A 14,435-nucleotide genomic window follows, 5' to 3' on the forward strand; every position below is an offset into this window, starting at 1 on the left:
AAACCCGAAAATATGTGACAACCAAAACAAGAGCATTGGATTACTGATAAGCATCACAAACCGTATCTCTGCTGAGTGCAGTGAAAAAGGTGTGTGTGTGTGTGTTTCAAACGTAATGCAGACAAGCAACTGAAACCTCATAGCAACCCAAATCACTGACTCCCAGATCTTATTAAATTACTAATTGCTAATAATTATATGGATTCCCTGTCCTAACGTAATGTACAGCTGTATGGTCATAGATGAATAGGTAAATACTGTAGCATGCACCCTAACTACATATAGAACAAAAGGTATAAGATACCTAGCAAACCTTTTTCTATTTCAATTAGTAATGGAATTATTTAGCTCACACAGGCCTATAAAACCATTACTGAAGTGTAAATGGGTTGAAATACAGGCTTAATATGTGGTATACCTTGTAATTGGTGACAGTATATATCATTTCAATGAAATTATAGTCTATATATTTTTTTAATGAAATAAAATGCACGTGGTACATCTTTGCAAGCTCTACTTCTTACTACAAAACGGAACCTTCTCAACAAAGTTGGAGGAAAGATGTATGAAGTAGCACCGTTACCATGGAGATAAAATACATATCCGGACGCTCTAAAACGAAAAAGACAGGTGGGTCTGGTTTCAAAACAATTCTATTTGGAGTCAGTTTATCCTATTATAAAATATTAACATTAAAGTAACAATGCTCTTTTGTGTAGACACATTTTGTTTACAAAGTATTTACAGTCAAATAGGAACGTTTTACACTGAAAACCTTAGCTAGCGTAACGACGCAACAATAACGCCTGAGCTAAAGGTAAAAATTTAAGTAGAACATATTTTGTACCCCTGTTGTCTTAGCTGACATTTGTAGCTACTGTGTTCATACATTATGGCATTTTCTTGCATACAGGAAAATGGACTCAGAATACTTGAAAAGGGGTATGGGAAAATGTCTCATAGAAGGATTAGCCGAGGTGGCCGAGCTTCGCCCCATGGACCCGATCGAATTTCTTGCACAGTGGATTTACAAGTATAAAGAAAACATGGACAATGAGGAGAGAGTGAGTAATGATGTTCAGACTATTGCAGCCTATAACCAAATGTTGTCTAGGCAATCTCATTCAGACGTGCTCTTTGGTATGTGTTGGTGCATTAGTTTATTTAGTAAATATTTGTCTTGAAACTGCATTGTTGTTTACCTGTTGTATTCGGCACATGTGACAAATAAAGTTTGATTTGATTAACTACCTGCATGCATACTTTTCTGAGCCTATACTGTCATTCAATGTTGCTAGATAACGGGACTATAAAAACACTTGAGTACACAATCATTAAGCTAGTATTGTTGTGATATTATTGGAATATCTCTGATCATTGCAGAAAAAGGCCCTCCAGCAGCAACTGGAGCAGGAGCAGCAGAAAGCCATAGATGAGGCAGTGCACATGAGGCAGATGAAGGAGGAAGAATATAAAATCACAGGGGAAGTCCCAGAAGATCCCAAAGAAACAAAAGTATGTGTGTGTGTGTGTGTGTGTGTGTGTGTGTGTGTGTGTGTGTGTGTGCACAGCCGGCCCGTTCATTAGGCAGGATTAGGCGGCAGATTGACGAGGGCGGCATTTTCTAAACTGACCAAGACGCACCTCCACATAAAACCTCACATAATTCTGCCCAAAGACAATGACAATTTCGCAAAACCAGTGGCATATGGGCTTTTTAGGTGAGTGCTGATGCTGCCCTGATAAGCAGCGCCCACAGGCTGGAGATAAAATGTACGACAATGTAATGAGACTGACACTTTTTACATCATGCAGGTTTCTCCGATCAAATAGCCTAATCTAAATGACGATAAATCAAATGAAAAATGTGCTGTCATGTTAACAAACAACATCTCCTAAAAACAGGACAGGACAAAGTAAAATGGACAATATGTCATGGACAATCACAACTGTTGTCCAGGAGTTTCACCCCATTGTCATGATCAGTGGTTTCAAGTTTGTATCCGTACATTTTTGAAAAGCTGGTCATAGTGAAAAATAAATACTTCTGCATTTCCCACTGTGTAAACACATTGCAAATAGGTTCACGATAACTCCTGATAGAGTTGGGTAGCTGATATTTAGAGATTAAATATCCAAATTCATTAGTCACAGGATCCAGGACTACTATTTGGTGCGGATTTTTTTGTTGTTGCCTGATTTCAACATCTGGAAAATACGTATTTTCAACATCTGTAAAATAAGTATTTTCAACTTTCATTCAGAACCAAAAATGAACCATATTTCAATGTCTGGAAAATACGTATTTTTCAACATCCAGAAAATATGCCTTTTCAACATCCTGGGAAATATGTATTTTAAACATACGGAAAATACATTTTCACCTGTTATTCAGAACCTATTCAGAACCTAAATTGAACCTATCTTCAACGTCTGGAAAATCCGTATTTTAGACGTCTTTTCAATGTAATTTTGCTTACTGGGATTATTCTAGTTTTGCAGAGGGCGCCATTTTTGGGTCTCGCCTAGGGTGGCAGCACGGCGAGGACCAGCCCTGTGTGTGTGTTTGTGTGTACAATTTAAAGCCCATGAGGGTTGAAATTGTGTTGTTATCTTTTCAGGAAGTTGAGGAAATACCTGCGACGCCTCCGCCAGCTCCAGTTTCAGAAAGGCCCAAGAAATTAAACCCTCCAACGCTTGCTGCAGTGGAGGAGGGCGATGATGGGGTATGGTTTTTGTAGAATTTTAAGACTTCCTCAGTTCCTCAGATAAAACGTTTTCATGTGTTGTTTTCAAAACCATTTTTGATAGATTGTATGTTTTTGTGTATGCTTAATATCAGGGAATCTGTGATGTCTTATAAATGTTGGTCGTCTTAAATTAGATTTAGCGTAATAAGCCCAGTGTAATCTCAAAATGGTAAGAAAACAAACCAAATTAGTAATATCTGTTTAGAATGTCCATGTTTTGACTAGATGTTCACAAGAGAGCTACAACTGCATTTTGAAATATAGATTAGGAACAGAGAGTTGAGAATTTTATCGTCCAGGGTTTAATCTCATCAACACATCATCAGATATTTCAAGAGGACCCTACAAGGTCTGGTCAGAGTCAGACCACCGGGGTCATATCACCAGGTGTCATGGAGAATGAGCCGTTGAAATCAGAAGTATCCACCACCTCCAACTCTGAAAATGAGCAGGTCACTGAAGAAGTTCAAGACAAAGATAACACCAAACAGGAGGTGACATCCGTCCCAGAGCTCAAGAATACTCCGCTAAAATCTGTGTGCCTTTGGTGGCTGCTATACTATCCTCTCTAGGTCACCAATTTTTTCGCACCTCTGTATCATCCGAGGGCTATTCCGGTTCTGTCCATTGGCTGATGATGACTGCTTCAGCACATTCTTTGCATGGCTTGCCCTCTCCCTGAGGTCAAAACATTTGATTCAGAAAGGCTAGACGTGCAGGCTAGAGCTGAGAGCAGGAAGACTAGAAATCTACAGATGTGGATGAATGGCTGCAATGATTCTAATATTGTTTTGTCTCACAAACTGGTCACCAGGTGACTGATCAACCTGAAACTAGTGAACCTGATGAATGTACACAAATAGAGGTAGAGTCAACCTCAGCACCAGAGAATGATGAGGGGGGACAAACTGAGGATCCACAAGACAAACACAAACCTCTTCATCAAGACCAAAATAAGGTGATGGCTCATACCAAACACAGACTGAAACGAGGGACATGAGAAATAACAAATTAGAAAAAGAGATAGGAAAGAACATGGATAAATGTGTGCCAGACAAGAGAGGGAGGAATGTCCAGACAAGACAGAAGGGATACATTGGACAAGTGCACAGTAAAGGTCATAGATTACTGAAAAGAAGACAAGTCATTGTGTCTTGGGAGACAGTCAATGTTGTTTTCAGGACTGAAAGAGACAGTCAATGTTGATTTCAGGACTGAATGAATGAAAAGATGGTAGGAGCAAGAATAAAAGAATCAGGAAAGCTGAATAATCAACCTTAAAAAATATCTTCCTTTTGAGATGCAGTGAGGACATTTTTAGCCAGACAGTCACACTATTATCGAACAACACCAGAAGACGAGAGAGAATAAGTACATTCAGTGAACTGAACCCAGTCATTTTTCTTCCAAAAACATTTTCAACAGGTGACTGATGAACCTGATAAACCTGAAACTAGTGAACCTGCTGATTCTACACAAGTAGAGCCAACCTCAGGACCAGAGAATGATGATGTCAAACCAGATGAGACTATGTCTGAGGAGGGACAGGAACATCAGGACCAAGAGAAGGTGATGGCTTCATGTGACACACCCAAGACAGATTAAAATGGTTGATTATGTATTTGTGTTTTTAGAGATATGCTGAGGATGTCTACCATCTGTTTTTACCCAAAGACGTAGCAATTGAAAAAAATTATATTCATTCAGGGAAGGAAAGACAAAATAAAGGGATGACAAACCAGGAGAAGAGAGAGGAAAGATCACGGTGAAATGCGTGCCAGAGAAGAAAATAAAATACAGTACCAGTCAAAAGTTTGGACACACCTACTCATTCAAGGGCTTTTCTTTACTTTTACTATTTTTTACATTGTAGAATAATAGTGAAGACATCAGAACTATGAAATAACACATATTGAATCATGTAGTAATCAAAAAAGTGTTAAACAAATCAAAATATATTTTATATTTGAGATTCTTCAAAGTAGCCACCCTTTGCCTTGATGACAGCTTTGCACACTCTTGGCATTCTCCCAACAAGCTTCACCTGGAATAGTTTTTCAACAGTCTTGAAGGAGTTCCGACATATGCTGAGCACTTGTCGGCTGCTTTTCCTTCACTCTGCGGCCTCAACTCCTCACAAACCATCTCAATTGGGTTGAGGTCGGTTGACTGTGGAGGCCAGGTGGAGGCCAGGTCATCTGATGCAGGACTACATCACGCTCCTTATTTGTCAAATAGCCCTTACACAGCCTGGAGGTGTGTTGGGTCATTATAATATTGAAAAATAAATGATAGTCCAACTAAGTGCAAACCAGATGGGATGGCGTATCGCTGCAAAACGCAGTAATGGCATGCTGGTTAAGTGTGCTTTGAATTCTAAATAAATCACTGACAGTGTCACCAGCAAAGCAGCCCCTCCATGCCTCACGGTTGGAACCACACATGATCAGAACATCCGTTCACCTACTCTGCGTCTCGCAAAGAAACATCGGTTGGAACCAAAAATCTCAAATTTGGTACTCGTCAGACCAAAGGACAGATTTCCACCAGTCTAATGTCCATTGCTTGTGTTTCTTGGCCCAAGCCTCTTCTTATTGGTGTCCTTTAGTAGTGGTTTCTTTGCAGCAATTCGACCATGAAGGCCTGTTTCACTCAGTCTCCTCTGAAAAGTTGATGTTGAGATGTGTCTGTTACTTGAACCCTGTGAAGCATTTATTTGGCCTCAGTTTCCAGAGTCTGGAAACTCTCTCTGCAGCAGAGAGGCTGCATTCCAAACACTTAAAAGACCCAGTCCTCAAGACTTAGTCCTCAAATTATGTGTATTTTTTTTTTATACTCTTTAAAAAAAAAAAAAATGTACCCCTTTTTCTCCCCAATTTCGTGGTATCCAATTGTTGTAGTAGCTACTATCTTGTCTCATCACTACAACTCCCGTACGGGCTCGGGAGAGATGAAAGTTGGAAGTCATGCGTCCTCCGATACACAACCCAACCAGCCGCACTGCTTCTTAACACAGCGCGCATCCAACCCGGAAGCCAGCCGCACCAATGTGTTGGAGGCTACCTGGCAACCTTGGTTAGCACGCACTGCGCCCGGCCCGCCACAGGAGTCGCTGGTGCACGATGAGACAAGGACATCCCTACTGACCAAGCCCTCCCTAACCCGGACGACGCTAGGCCAATTGTGCGTCGCCCCACGTTCGCGGCCGGTTACGACAGAGCCTGGGCGCGAACCCAGGGACTCTGATGGCACAACTGGCGCTGCAGTACAGCGCCCTTAACCACTGCGCCACCCGGGAGGCCCTATGTGGACACTTCTGATGACGTATCATGACGTCTGACGAGTATACACTTGCAGGAGGAAGGAATGATTTTTAAATGGACCGCCCTTGCCCGGAAATTTGTCAATCGTTCATCCCGCGTTGATTGTGCTTTCAGCCAGCTTGTGGGTGCTTTATATGCGATTCAGTCAATTATGATTGCATGTCTACTTATATTAACTATATCATTATTAATATATACCTACTGTATGATAGCTAGCAAATTAATTTCCAAAAGCTAACCAATCAAAAACATAATTACTTTTACGAGACGTGTTTGTGCATTAGTAGCACAATCTTTTACTTATTTACTCCATATTGACGTTGAGGGTTTAAGTTTTGGCAGACTTTTCTTAGTGGATGTATAAACATCGCAAATTGAATTATGGGGCGTTTCAGGCACCGAAGTGAACATAATTGTACTCTCGCAAACTCCATTAAAAACGAGGGCTGAGGGGCTCACATTGCAATTTCCCTTGCTTGGCTAATCATTTGGACCGACCACAAATATGTCTGCGGGGATTCCCCCAAGGGCATAAGGCGAGGGTGTGTCTTTTATGAGTTTGATACGCAGCCTGGGTCTTTCTTTCCTGTGGTGGTCCTCATGAGAGCCAGTTTCATCATAGCGCTTGATGGTTTTTGCGACTGCACTTGAAGAAACATTCAAAGTTCTTGAAATGTTCCGTATTGACTGACCTTCATGTCTTAAAGTAATGATGGACTGTCGTTCCTCTTTGCTTATTTGAGCTGTTCTTGCTGCAGCAGAAGGCAGACGTTTTACGTGCCCCCAATCAATTGTGTTTATCTGCGTTGTTTGTAACTTATTTCTTTGCTATTTTTGTACATAATGTTGCCGCTACTGTCTCTTATGACCAAAAATAACTTTTAGACATCAGGACTGCGATTACTCACCATGGACTAGCAGAATCCTTTTTCTTCTTTCACGACACCGACGAGCCCGAGGCGGAGGATATACGGCTCCCTCTGGAACAGGCTCCGACCCCAGTGATCTGCATGAAGAGGAGGTAGAGAAAGAGAGGCCGGAGAACGGGCTGTCAGAGGCGATCGAATAAACCCCCAATCCCCTAAATTCTGCTAGCACACATGCAATCTTTGGACAATAAAATGGATGGGTTATTGGGAAGATTAAACTACCAACGGGACATTAAAAACTGTAACATCTTATGCTTCACGGAGTCGTGGCTGAGTGACGACAATATCAACATACAGCTGGCTGGTTATACGATGTACCGGCAGGATAGAACAGCGGCGTCTGGTAAGACAAGGGGCTGCAGTCTATTTATTTTTGTAAACAACAGCTGGTGCACGATATTTAAGGAAGTCTCGAGCTATTGCTCGCCTTAGGTAGAGTTTCTCATGATAAGCTGCAGACCACACTACCTACCGAGAGAGTTTTCATCTATATTCTTTGTAGCTGTTTACATACCACCACAGTCAGAGGCTGGCACTAAGCATTGAATGAGCTGTATTCCGCCATAAGCAAACAAGAAAACGCTCCTAATAGCCGGGGATTTTAATGCAGGGAAACTTAAATCCGTTTTACCAAATTTCTATCAGCATGTTAAATGTGCAACCAGAGGGAAAAGAACTCTGGACCATCTATACTCCACACACAGAGATGCGTACAAAGCTCTCCCTTGCCCTCCATTTGGCAAATCTGACCATAATTCCATCCTCCTGATTCCTGCTTTCAAGCAAAAATTAAAGCAGGAAGCACCAATGACTAGATCAATAAAAAAGTGGTCAGATGACGCAGATGCTAAGCTACAGGACTGTTTTACTAGCACAGACTGGAATATGTTCCGGGATACCTCCGATGGAATTGAGGAGTACACTAAGTGCATCGATGACGTCCCCCCCACAGTGACCGTACGTACATACCCCAACCAGAAGCCATGGATTACAGGCAGCATCCGCACTGAGCTAAAGGGTACAGCTTCCCCTTTCAAGGAGCTGGACTCTAACCCGGAGGCTTATAAGAAATCCTGCTATGCCCTCTGACGAGCCATCAAACAGGCAAAACGTCAATACAGGACTAAGGTTGAGTCGTACTACACCGGCACTGACGCTCGGCGGATGTGGCAGGGCCCGCAAACCATTACAGACTACAAAGGGAAGCACAGCTTAGAGCTGCCCAGTGACACAAGCCTGCCGGAAGAGCTAAACCACTTCTATGCTCGCTTCGAGACAAATCACACTGAAACATGCATGAGAGCCCCAGCTGTACCGGAAGACCGTGTGATCACGCTCTCCGCAGCCGATGTGAGTAAGACCTTTAGACAGGTCAACAGTCACAAGGCTGCAGGGCCAGACGGATTACCAGGACGTGTACTGCGAGCATACGCTGACCAACTAGCAAGTGTCTTCACTGCCATTTTCAACCTCTCCCTGTCCGAGTCTGTAATACCAAGATGTTTTAAGCAGACCACCATAGTGCCTGTGCCCAAGAACACTAAGGTAACCTGCCTAAATTACTACCGACCTGTAGCACTCACGTCTGTAGTCATGAAGTGCTTTGAAAAGCTGGTTATGGCTGACATCAACACCATCATCCCAGGAACCCTAGACCCACTCCAATTTGCATTCCGCCCAAACAGATCCACAGATGATGCTGTCTCTATTGCACTCAACACTGCCCTTTCCCACCTGGACAAAAGGAACACCTATGCGAGAATGCTATTCATTGACTACAGCTCAGCGTTCAACACCATAGTACCCTCAAAGCTCATCAATAAGCTAAGGACCCGGGGACTAAACACCTCCCTCTGCAACTGGATCCTGGGCTTCCTGACAGGCTGCCCCAGGTAGTAAGGGTAGGTAACAACACATCCGCCACGCTGATCCTCAAAACAGGAGGCCCCTCTGGGGTGCGTGCTCAACCCGCTCCTGTACTCCCTGTTCACTCATGACTGCATGGCCAGGCACGACTCCAACGCCATCATTACATTTGCAGATGACACAGCAGTAGGCCTGATCACCGACAACAACGAGACAGCCTATAGGGATGAGGTCAGAGACGTGGCCGTGTGGTGCCAGGACAACAACCTCTCCCTCAATATGATCAAGACAAAGAAGATGATTGTGGACTATAGGACAAACAGGACCGAGCACACCTCCATTCTCATCGACGGGGCTGCAGTGGAGCAGGTTGAGAGCTTCAAGTTCCTTGGTGTCCACATCACCAACAAACTAACATGACAGTAGTGACGCTGACACAACAAACCTATTCCCCCTCAGGAGACTGAAAAGATTTGGCATGGGTCCTCAGATCATCAAAAGGTTCTACAGCTGCACCATCGAGAGCATCCTGACTGGTTGCATCACTGCCTGGTATGGCAACTGCTCGGCCTCCGACCGCAAGGCACTACAGAGGGTAGTGCGAACGGCCCAGTACATCACTGGGGCCAAGCTTCCTGCCATCCAGGACCTCTATACCAGACGGTGTCAGAGGAGAGCCCTCTAAATTGTCAAAGACTCCAGCAACCCTAGTCATAGACTGTTCTCTCTGCTACCGCACGGCAAGCGGTACCGGAACGCCAAGTCTAGGTTCAAGAGGCTTCTAAACAGCTTCTACCCCTAAGCCATAAGGCTCCTGAACATCTAGTCAAATGCCTACCCAGACTATTTGCATTTTCCCCCCTCTCCACACCACTGCCACTCTCTGTTGTCATCTATGCATAGTCACTTTAATTAACTACCTACATGTACATACTACCTCAACTAACCGGCACCCCCCTGTATATATATATATATATTTTTTTTTTACTGCTGCTCTTTAATTGTTACTTTTCTCTTATTCTTATCCGTATTTTTTGAAACGGCACTGTTAGTTAGTGGCCCGTAAGTAAGCATTTCACTGTAAGATCTACACCTGTTGTATTCGGCGCATGTGACTAATAAAATTTGATTTGAAATAGTGCTATCTTCTGTATACCACCCCTACCTTGTCACAACACAATTGATTGGCTCAAACTCATTAAGAAGGAAAGAAATTCCACAAATTAACTTTTAACAAGGCACACCTGTTAATTGAAATGCATTCTAGGTGACTACCTCATGAAGCTGGTTGAGAGAATGCCTATTGTGCAAAGCTGTCATCAAGGCAAAGGGTGGCTACTTATAAAATATATTTAGATTTGTTAAACACTTTTCTGGTTACTACATGATTCCATATGTGTTATTTCATAGTTTTGATGTCTTCACTATTATTCCACAATGTAGAAAATACAAAAAAATTAAGAAAAACCCTTGAATGTGTAGGTGTGTCTAAACTTTTGACTGTTACTGTATGCCTAGACAAGACAGAATGAGGAGTCAAGTCTGAAGGAGGAAGGTGTTGTGTGGTGTTCAGTCAACCAAGAATTAACAGACAGGGATCAGAATATCGGAGGAGAAGGCGATATTGCATGTGATGTCAGAGGCAGGCTTAAAACATGTTTTATTACTCAACCAGTTTCCCTCTGACAAACTCAACATAGGAGACTGATAACCCTGTCCCAAGTGACACTATTGATCGCACACAAGAAGGGGCAGCCTCAGAGAGTGATGATGTCAGACCCGATGTGACGCAATCTGAGGAGGGAGTGGAGGAGGGAGCGGAGATGTCACAGGGGGCACTTGAACATACAACTCCTGATGACCAAGCCAAGGAGAAGGTTAACATGGAGAAGGCTTTTGTTTTCGAAAGACATTTACACTGTTCAACTACAATGATAGCATGCATAACATATAAGAAGACATTCTCAAGAGTGAATGACTAAGGAAAACAGGTATAAACAGTGTATCAGTTCCATCTAAACCCGGTTCTTTTTTTTTTTCAGGAGGAAGATGAGGACGAGGAGGACAACTAAGATGTGGAATGATCATTTTCCTACATTATCTGGACAAAGACGTTAGCTCAAATGCAATGATAGCTTAAAGATCTATATGTTATAACATTCTACATCTTATAAATCAATAGAGAAGCTCGACTAACGCCTAATGAAATGCATGCGTTCCCCAAGATGGAGATATATATGTCAATTTAACAAAATGAATATTCAGTTTGCTTTGAATAAATTTGTGTAAGGTTGTGCTTCCAATTGTATTTATTATGAATGCCATTGAATGCCATTTAAGCAGTCAAATGTTTAATTGATGTGGTGATTCTTTTTCTGGTTCTTGTAGTTAGAAAAACTATGGCAGTAGGCAGGACATATGTGATCAGTTTATCATGTGCTCTTTGAACGCTACAGATGGATGTGCCACATGGTTGACGGTGACAGCGCCATTCTGAGGCTGCGTTTAACAGGCAGCCCAATTCTGAAAATGTTCCATTGGTATTTTGACCAATCACATCAGATCTTTTCACGTCAGTTATTTTCAGAGCTGATCTGATTGGGCAAAAGACCAATAAGTGACAAAATATCAGAATTGGGCTGCCTGTCAAATCGCATCTTTAACGCAGTGTAATTGGCCATGTCTGTGCGGCATCAATCCAATCACTTTGCTGGCGAGACTGCGACTGAATAGCTCACATGACATTTATCTATGTACTTTCGAAATAACTTGTGAAATATCAAAACAACGATTGGGCTGGATTTAATTATTCGGGGATTTAAACCCAGCCTGCAACGTGTGAGTCATAAGGGGCCAATCTATGCCAAGGGTTGACCGCGTGCCTCCATTGTTGAGCGTGTTTATGGGCCAAGAGTGGTTTCGTGTTAAAGTTCCGTCCCTATTTCGATACAAAGACAAATTTTGCGATGGATGTTGTGGTCCAGTCATTGGGCGCAGTTGTTACCTTAATCGCTACTGGTTTGCGCTCTTTCAGCGACTTGTTTTTGACGCAGCCATCGAGAGCCACCCTCAAACATTTAGAGGAGACTGACCTCAAACCATTGACAGGAGGTATGTTTCTAAAATACTTAAAAAAAAATGTATTGTGTTATCTGACGTATTGGTGTACAATGAATGGTCACAGAATGTATTGGTGACAACTGCAATTTTCCCCATAGGCCTATCTGAACTGAAATAGCCTTGCCTGAACCCGATTTTTGAATCAAATCGGGCAGAAAATAGCGTTTTGAATCATGCCAGTTTCCCCTCATGACCTCGACGAGCCACAATATTTAATAAACTTATTTTAACATACTTTGCGGATTGTCAGTGAATTTGGTCTTTTTGGCGGTTGACTTTACGTATCCACAGGAAATTATAATTGTTTCCCATTCCTACCGCCAAAAGGACTAACTGCACGGACAACCGGTAAAGTATGTTCAAATATAATTTTATTCAACATTCTGTCTTGTAGAGTTCTTGAGGTTACTGTCCAGATCTAAATGTTAAGTTCTGCCCCACAACGTCGGGTTTCCATGCAACCCGTGACATGAATTTGCTTAATTTTAAACCTTCTTTCTCACTTAGCGCGTAAGCCTTTGAAGGCCAAATGTTTATGGGAGAAGTCTGGAGCAGTTATCATGGCAGTAAGGCGGCCTGGATGATTTTTGTGCAGAGAGGTATAGTTTGAGTCACTGTTTACCTCTGCGTTTGTAAACACCTTATTACATAATTTATTTGATGTTAACAGTAACACTGAGGTATACATCCTTATTTGCGTATTTATTTCCCGGGGTGTGTTCTGAATGAATTTGAGGTACAAGTACCATGTTTGCTAGTGGAGACAGACATGATTGTTGCATTTGGCTTTCATCAAGCCGATTTGATTAGTTTAGAATTGTTTATTAGCTTAGTCAATGTGTATGCAGACACACAGCTATAAAAAAAAACTATTGTAAAAAATCGACCTGCAACAAAGCATGCTGGGATATGAGACACTCGTATTAACGTCAACAGTCGTAAGAACACCATGTGGCGTTGATTCCACTGACCCAAATAATACTTAATTTGATTTGTCACATACACCACCAGATGGCTGCAGTGAAATGTGGTGGTTTACAGGGTAGTATAGTAGTATGGTGGCCCCTAGAGAAAATTAGGTTTAAGTGCTTGGGTCAGCTTGGGTATCTGACCTTTCGGTTACTGGCCCAAAGCTCTAACCACTGGGCTACCTGTCGCCAGCAGGTATTCACTGCAGGTGGTGTCAATTTAAATCACCCCGTTAGAATCAACACTGCCATAACTCAAATCTTTTGACCTCAACACTGGGACTTCAATGTCATAAAATTTGCTGCATATTATCAATATAGGCTACTTCATGATTTCTTCTGCCGGGCTGTGGTCTGATCTAGGCCCTGCGTCTGTCATTTGACAATTGGCTTATGTGGTGTAATCCTCCAGGAGGCCGCTGAGCTGTCCTCTCTGAAGCCCCAGCTGGAGGAGCTTGGGGTTTCTCTGTATGCCGTAGTGAAGGAGGACATCGGCACAGAGATCCAGAACTTCAGACCCTACTTCAATGGGGAGATCTTCATTGATGAAAAGGTGCATAAGGCTGAATTTCAGTCTAATTTACAGGAAATGAATCCTCTTGTCCAATCAGTGCCATGTTGGGTCATATCTCAACTAGTTATGTATGCACCACATTATCTAATCTGACATGATTATTGCACTATGAATAGAGCAATTTGTTGCAACTCCAAAGCCTTCTGTTTTTGTCACAGAGATGTTTCTATGGGCCCCGTGAGCGTAAGATGGGTCTGTTGGCGTTTCTCCGTCTGGGCGTGTGGATGAATGGTCTGCGAGCCTTCAAGAACGGCTTCTTAGGAAATGTGTTTGGAGAAGGCTTTGTGCTGGGTGGGGTGTTCGTCATTGGAGCAGGCCAGCAGGTAGGTCTTCTCAGGAAATATTCATTTCGCCATCTCACTGATGCATGGGTAGTAAAATAAGTGTTTTGAGGGAAATGCTGGCTAAATGAATCAAATGGTGCCACCAAAGCCAATATCTTTTTCGTCTGCAGGGTGTACTGCTGGAGCACAGGGAGATGGAGTTCGGGGATAAGGTCAACATTCTAGATGTCCTGAAAGCTGCCAGAAAAGTACAAACTGAACTTGTCTTTGGAGAAGTAATGTGATAGAAACTGAAGCAAATTCCACCCAATTTAGGAGGTAGATGCCGTCTTGTTTGTAGTTGCCGTGTTCTCTCTGGGATCTGCAGGGGCTTGTCCTGCTGATGTGTAGGTGCTGTGTTGGGCTGTCGGCGTGTGTTTATGATGGTCTGTGTCTAAACTCTGTTGAGTGACCAGACTTGATGCTTTACACGCAAGTCTCCCCATTTGGTCGACACACAGCAGACGGGCTACCTGAGGACTTGAAAGAACTCTGTTTGACAATAAAGATCTTGTTATGCATCAGTACCTCTCTGATCTCTTTTCTCTGGCTAGGTTAATGATTGACTTGACACATGTTTTC

General features: G+C 42.7%; 1 protein-coding gene and 1 pseudogene across 4 annotated transcripts; both read left to right on the forward strand.

Moving 5' to 3' along the window:
- The first annotated feature begins 539 nt into the window (after window positions 1-539).
- On the forward strand, window positions 540-11,165 carry dydc2 (DPY30 domain containing 2). Of its 4 annotated transcripts, none has more exons than XM_021565055.2 (8): window positions 540-630; window positions 914-1,064; window positions 1,384-1,515; window positions 2,622-2,726; window positions 3,565-3,708; window positions 4,176-4,319; window positions 10,569-10,745; window positions 10,911-11,165. In XM_021565055.2, exons 2-8 carry the CDS (start codon window positions 918-920, stop codon window positions 10,938-10,940), a joined length of 879 nt encoding a protein of 292 aa, XP_021420730.2. In that variant the 5' UTR covers window positions 540-630; window positions 914-917; the 3' UTR covers window positions 10,941-11,165. The 4 variants fall into 4 exon arrangements, with proteins under 4 accessions (XP_021420730.2, XP_036802314.1, XP_036802313.1 ...); XM_036946418.1 differs by lacking the exon at window positions 540-630 and adding an exon at window positions 730-817; XM_036946419.1 differs by lacking the exon at window positions 3,565-3,708.
- A 351-nt stretch (window positions 11,166-11,516) lies between these two features.
- On the forward strand, window positions 11,517-14,380 carry LOC110491534 (annotated as a pseudogene).
- The last annotated feature ends 55 nt before the right edge of the window (window positions 14,381-14,435 follow it).

This window comes from Oncorhynchus mykiss, chromosome 16 (assembly GCF_013265735.2).
Source record: "Oncorhynchus mykiss isolate Arlee chromosome 16, USDA_OmykA_1.1, whole genome shotgun sequence".
Classification (NCBI taxonomy): Eukaryota; Metazoa; Chordata; class Actinopteri; order Salmoniformes; family Salmonidae; genus Oncorhynchus; species Oncorhynchus mykiss.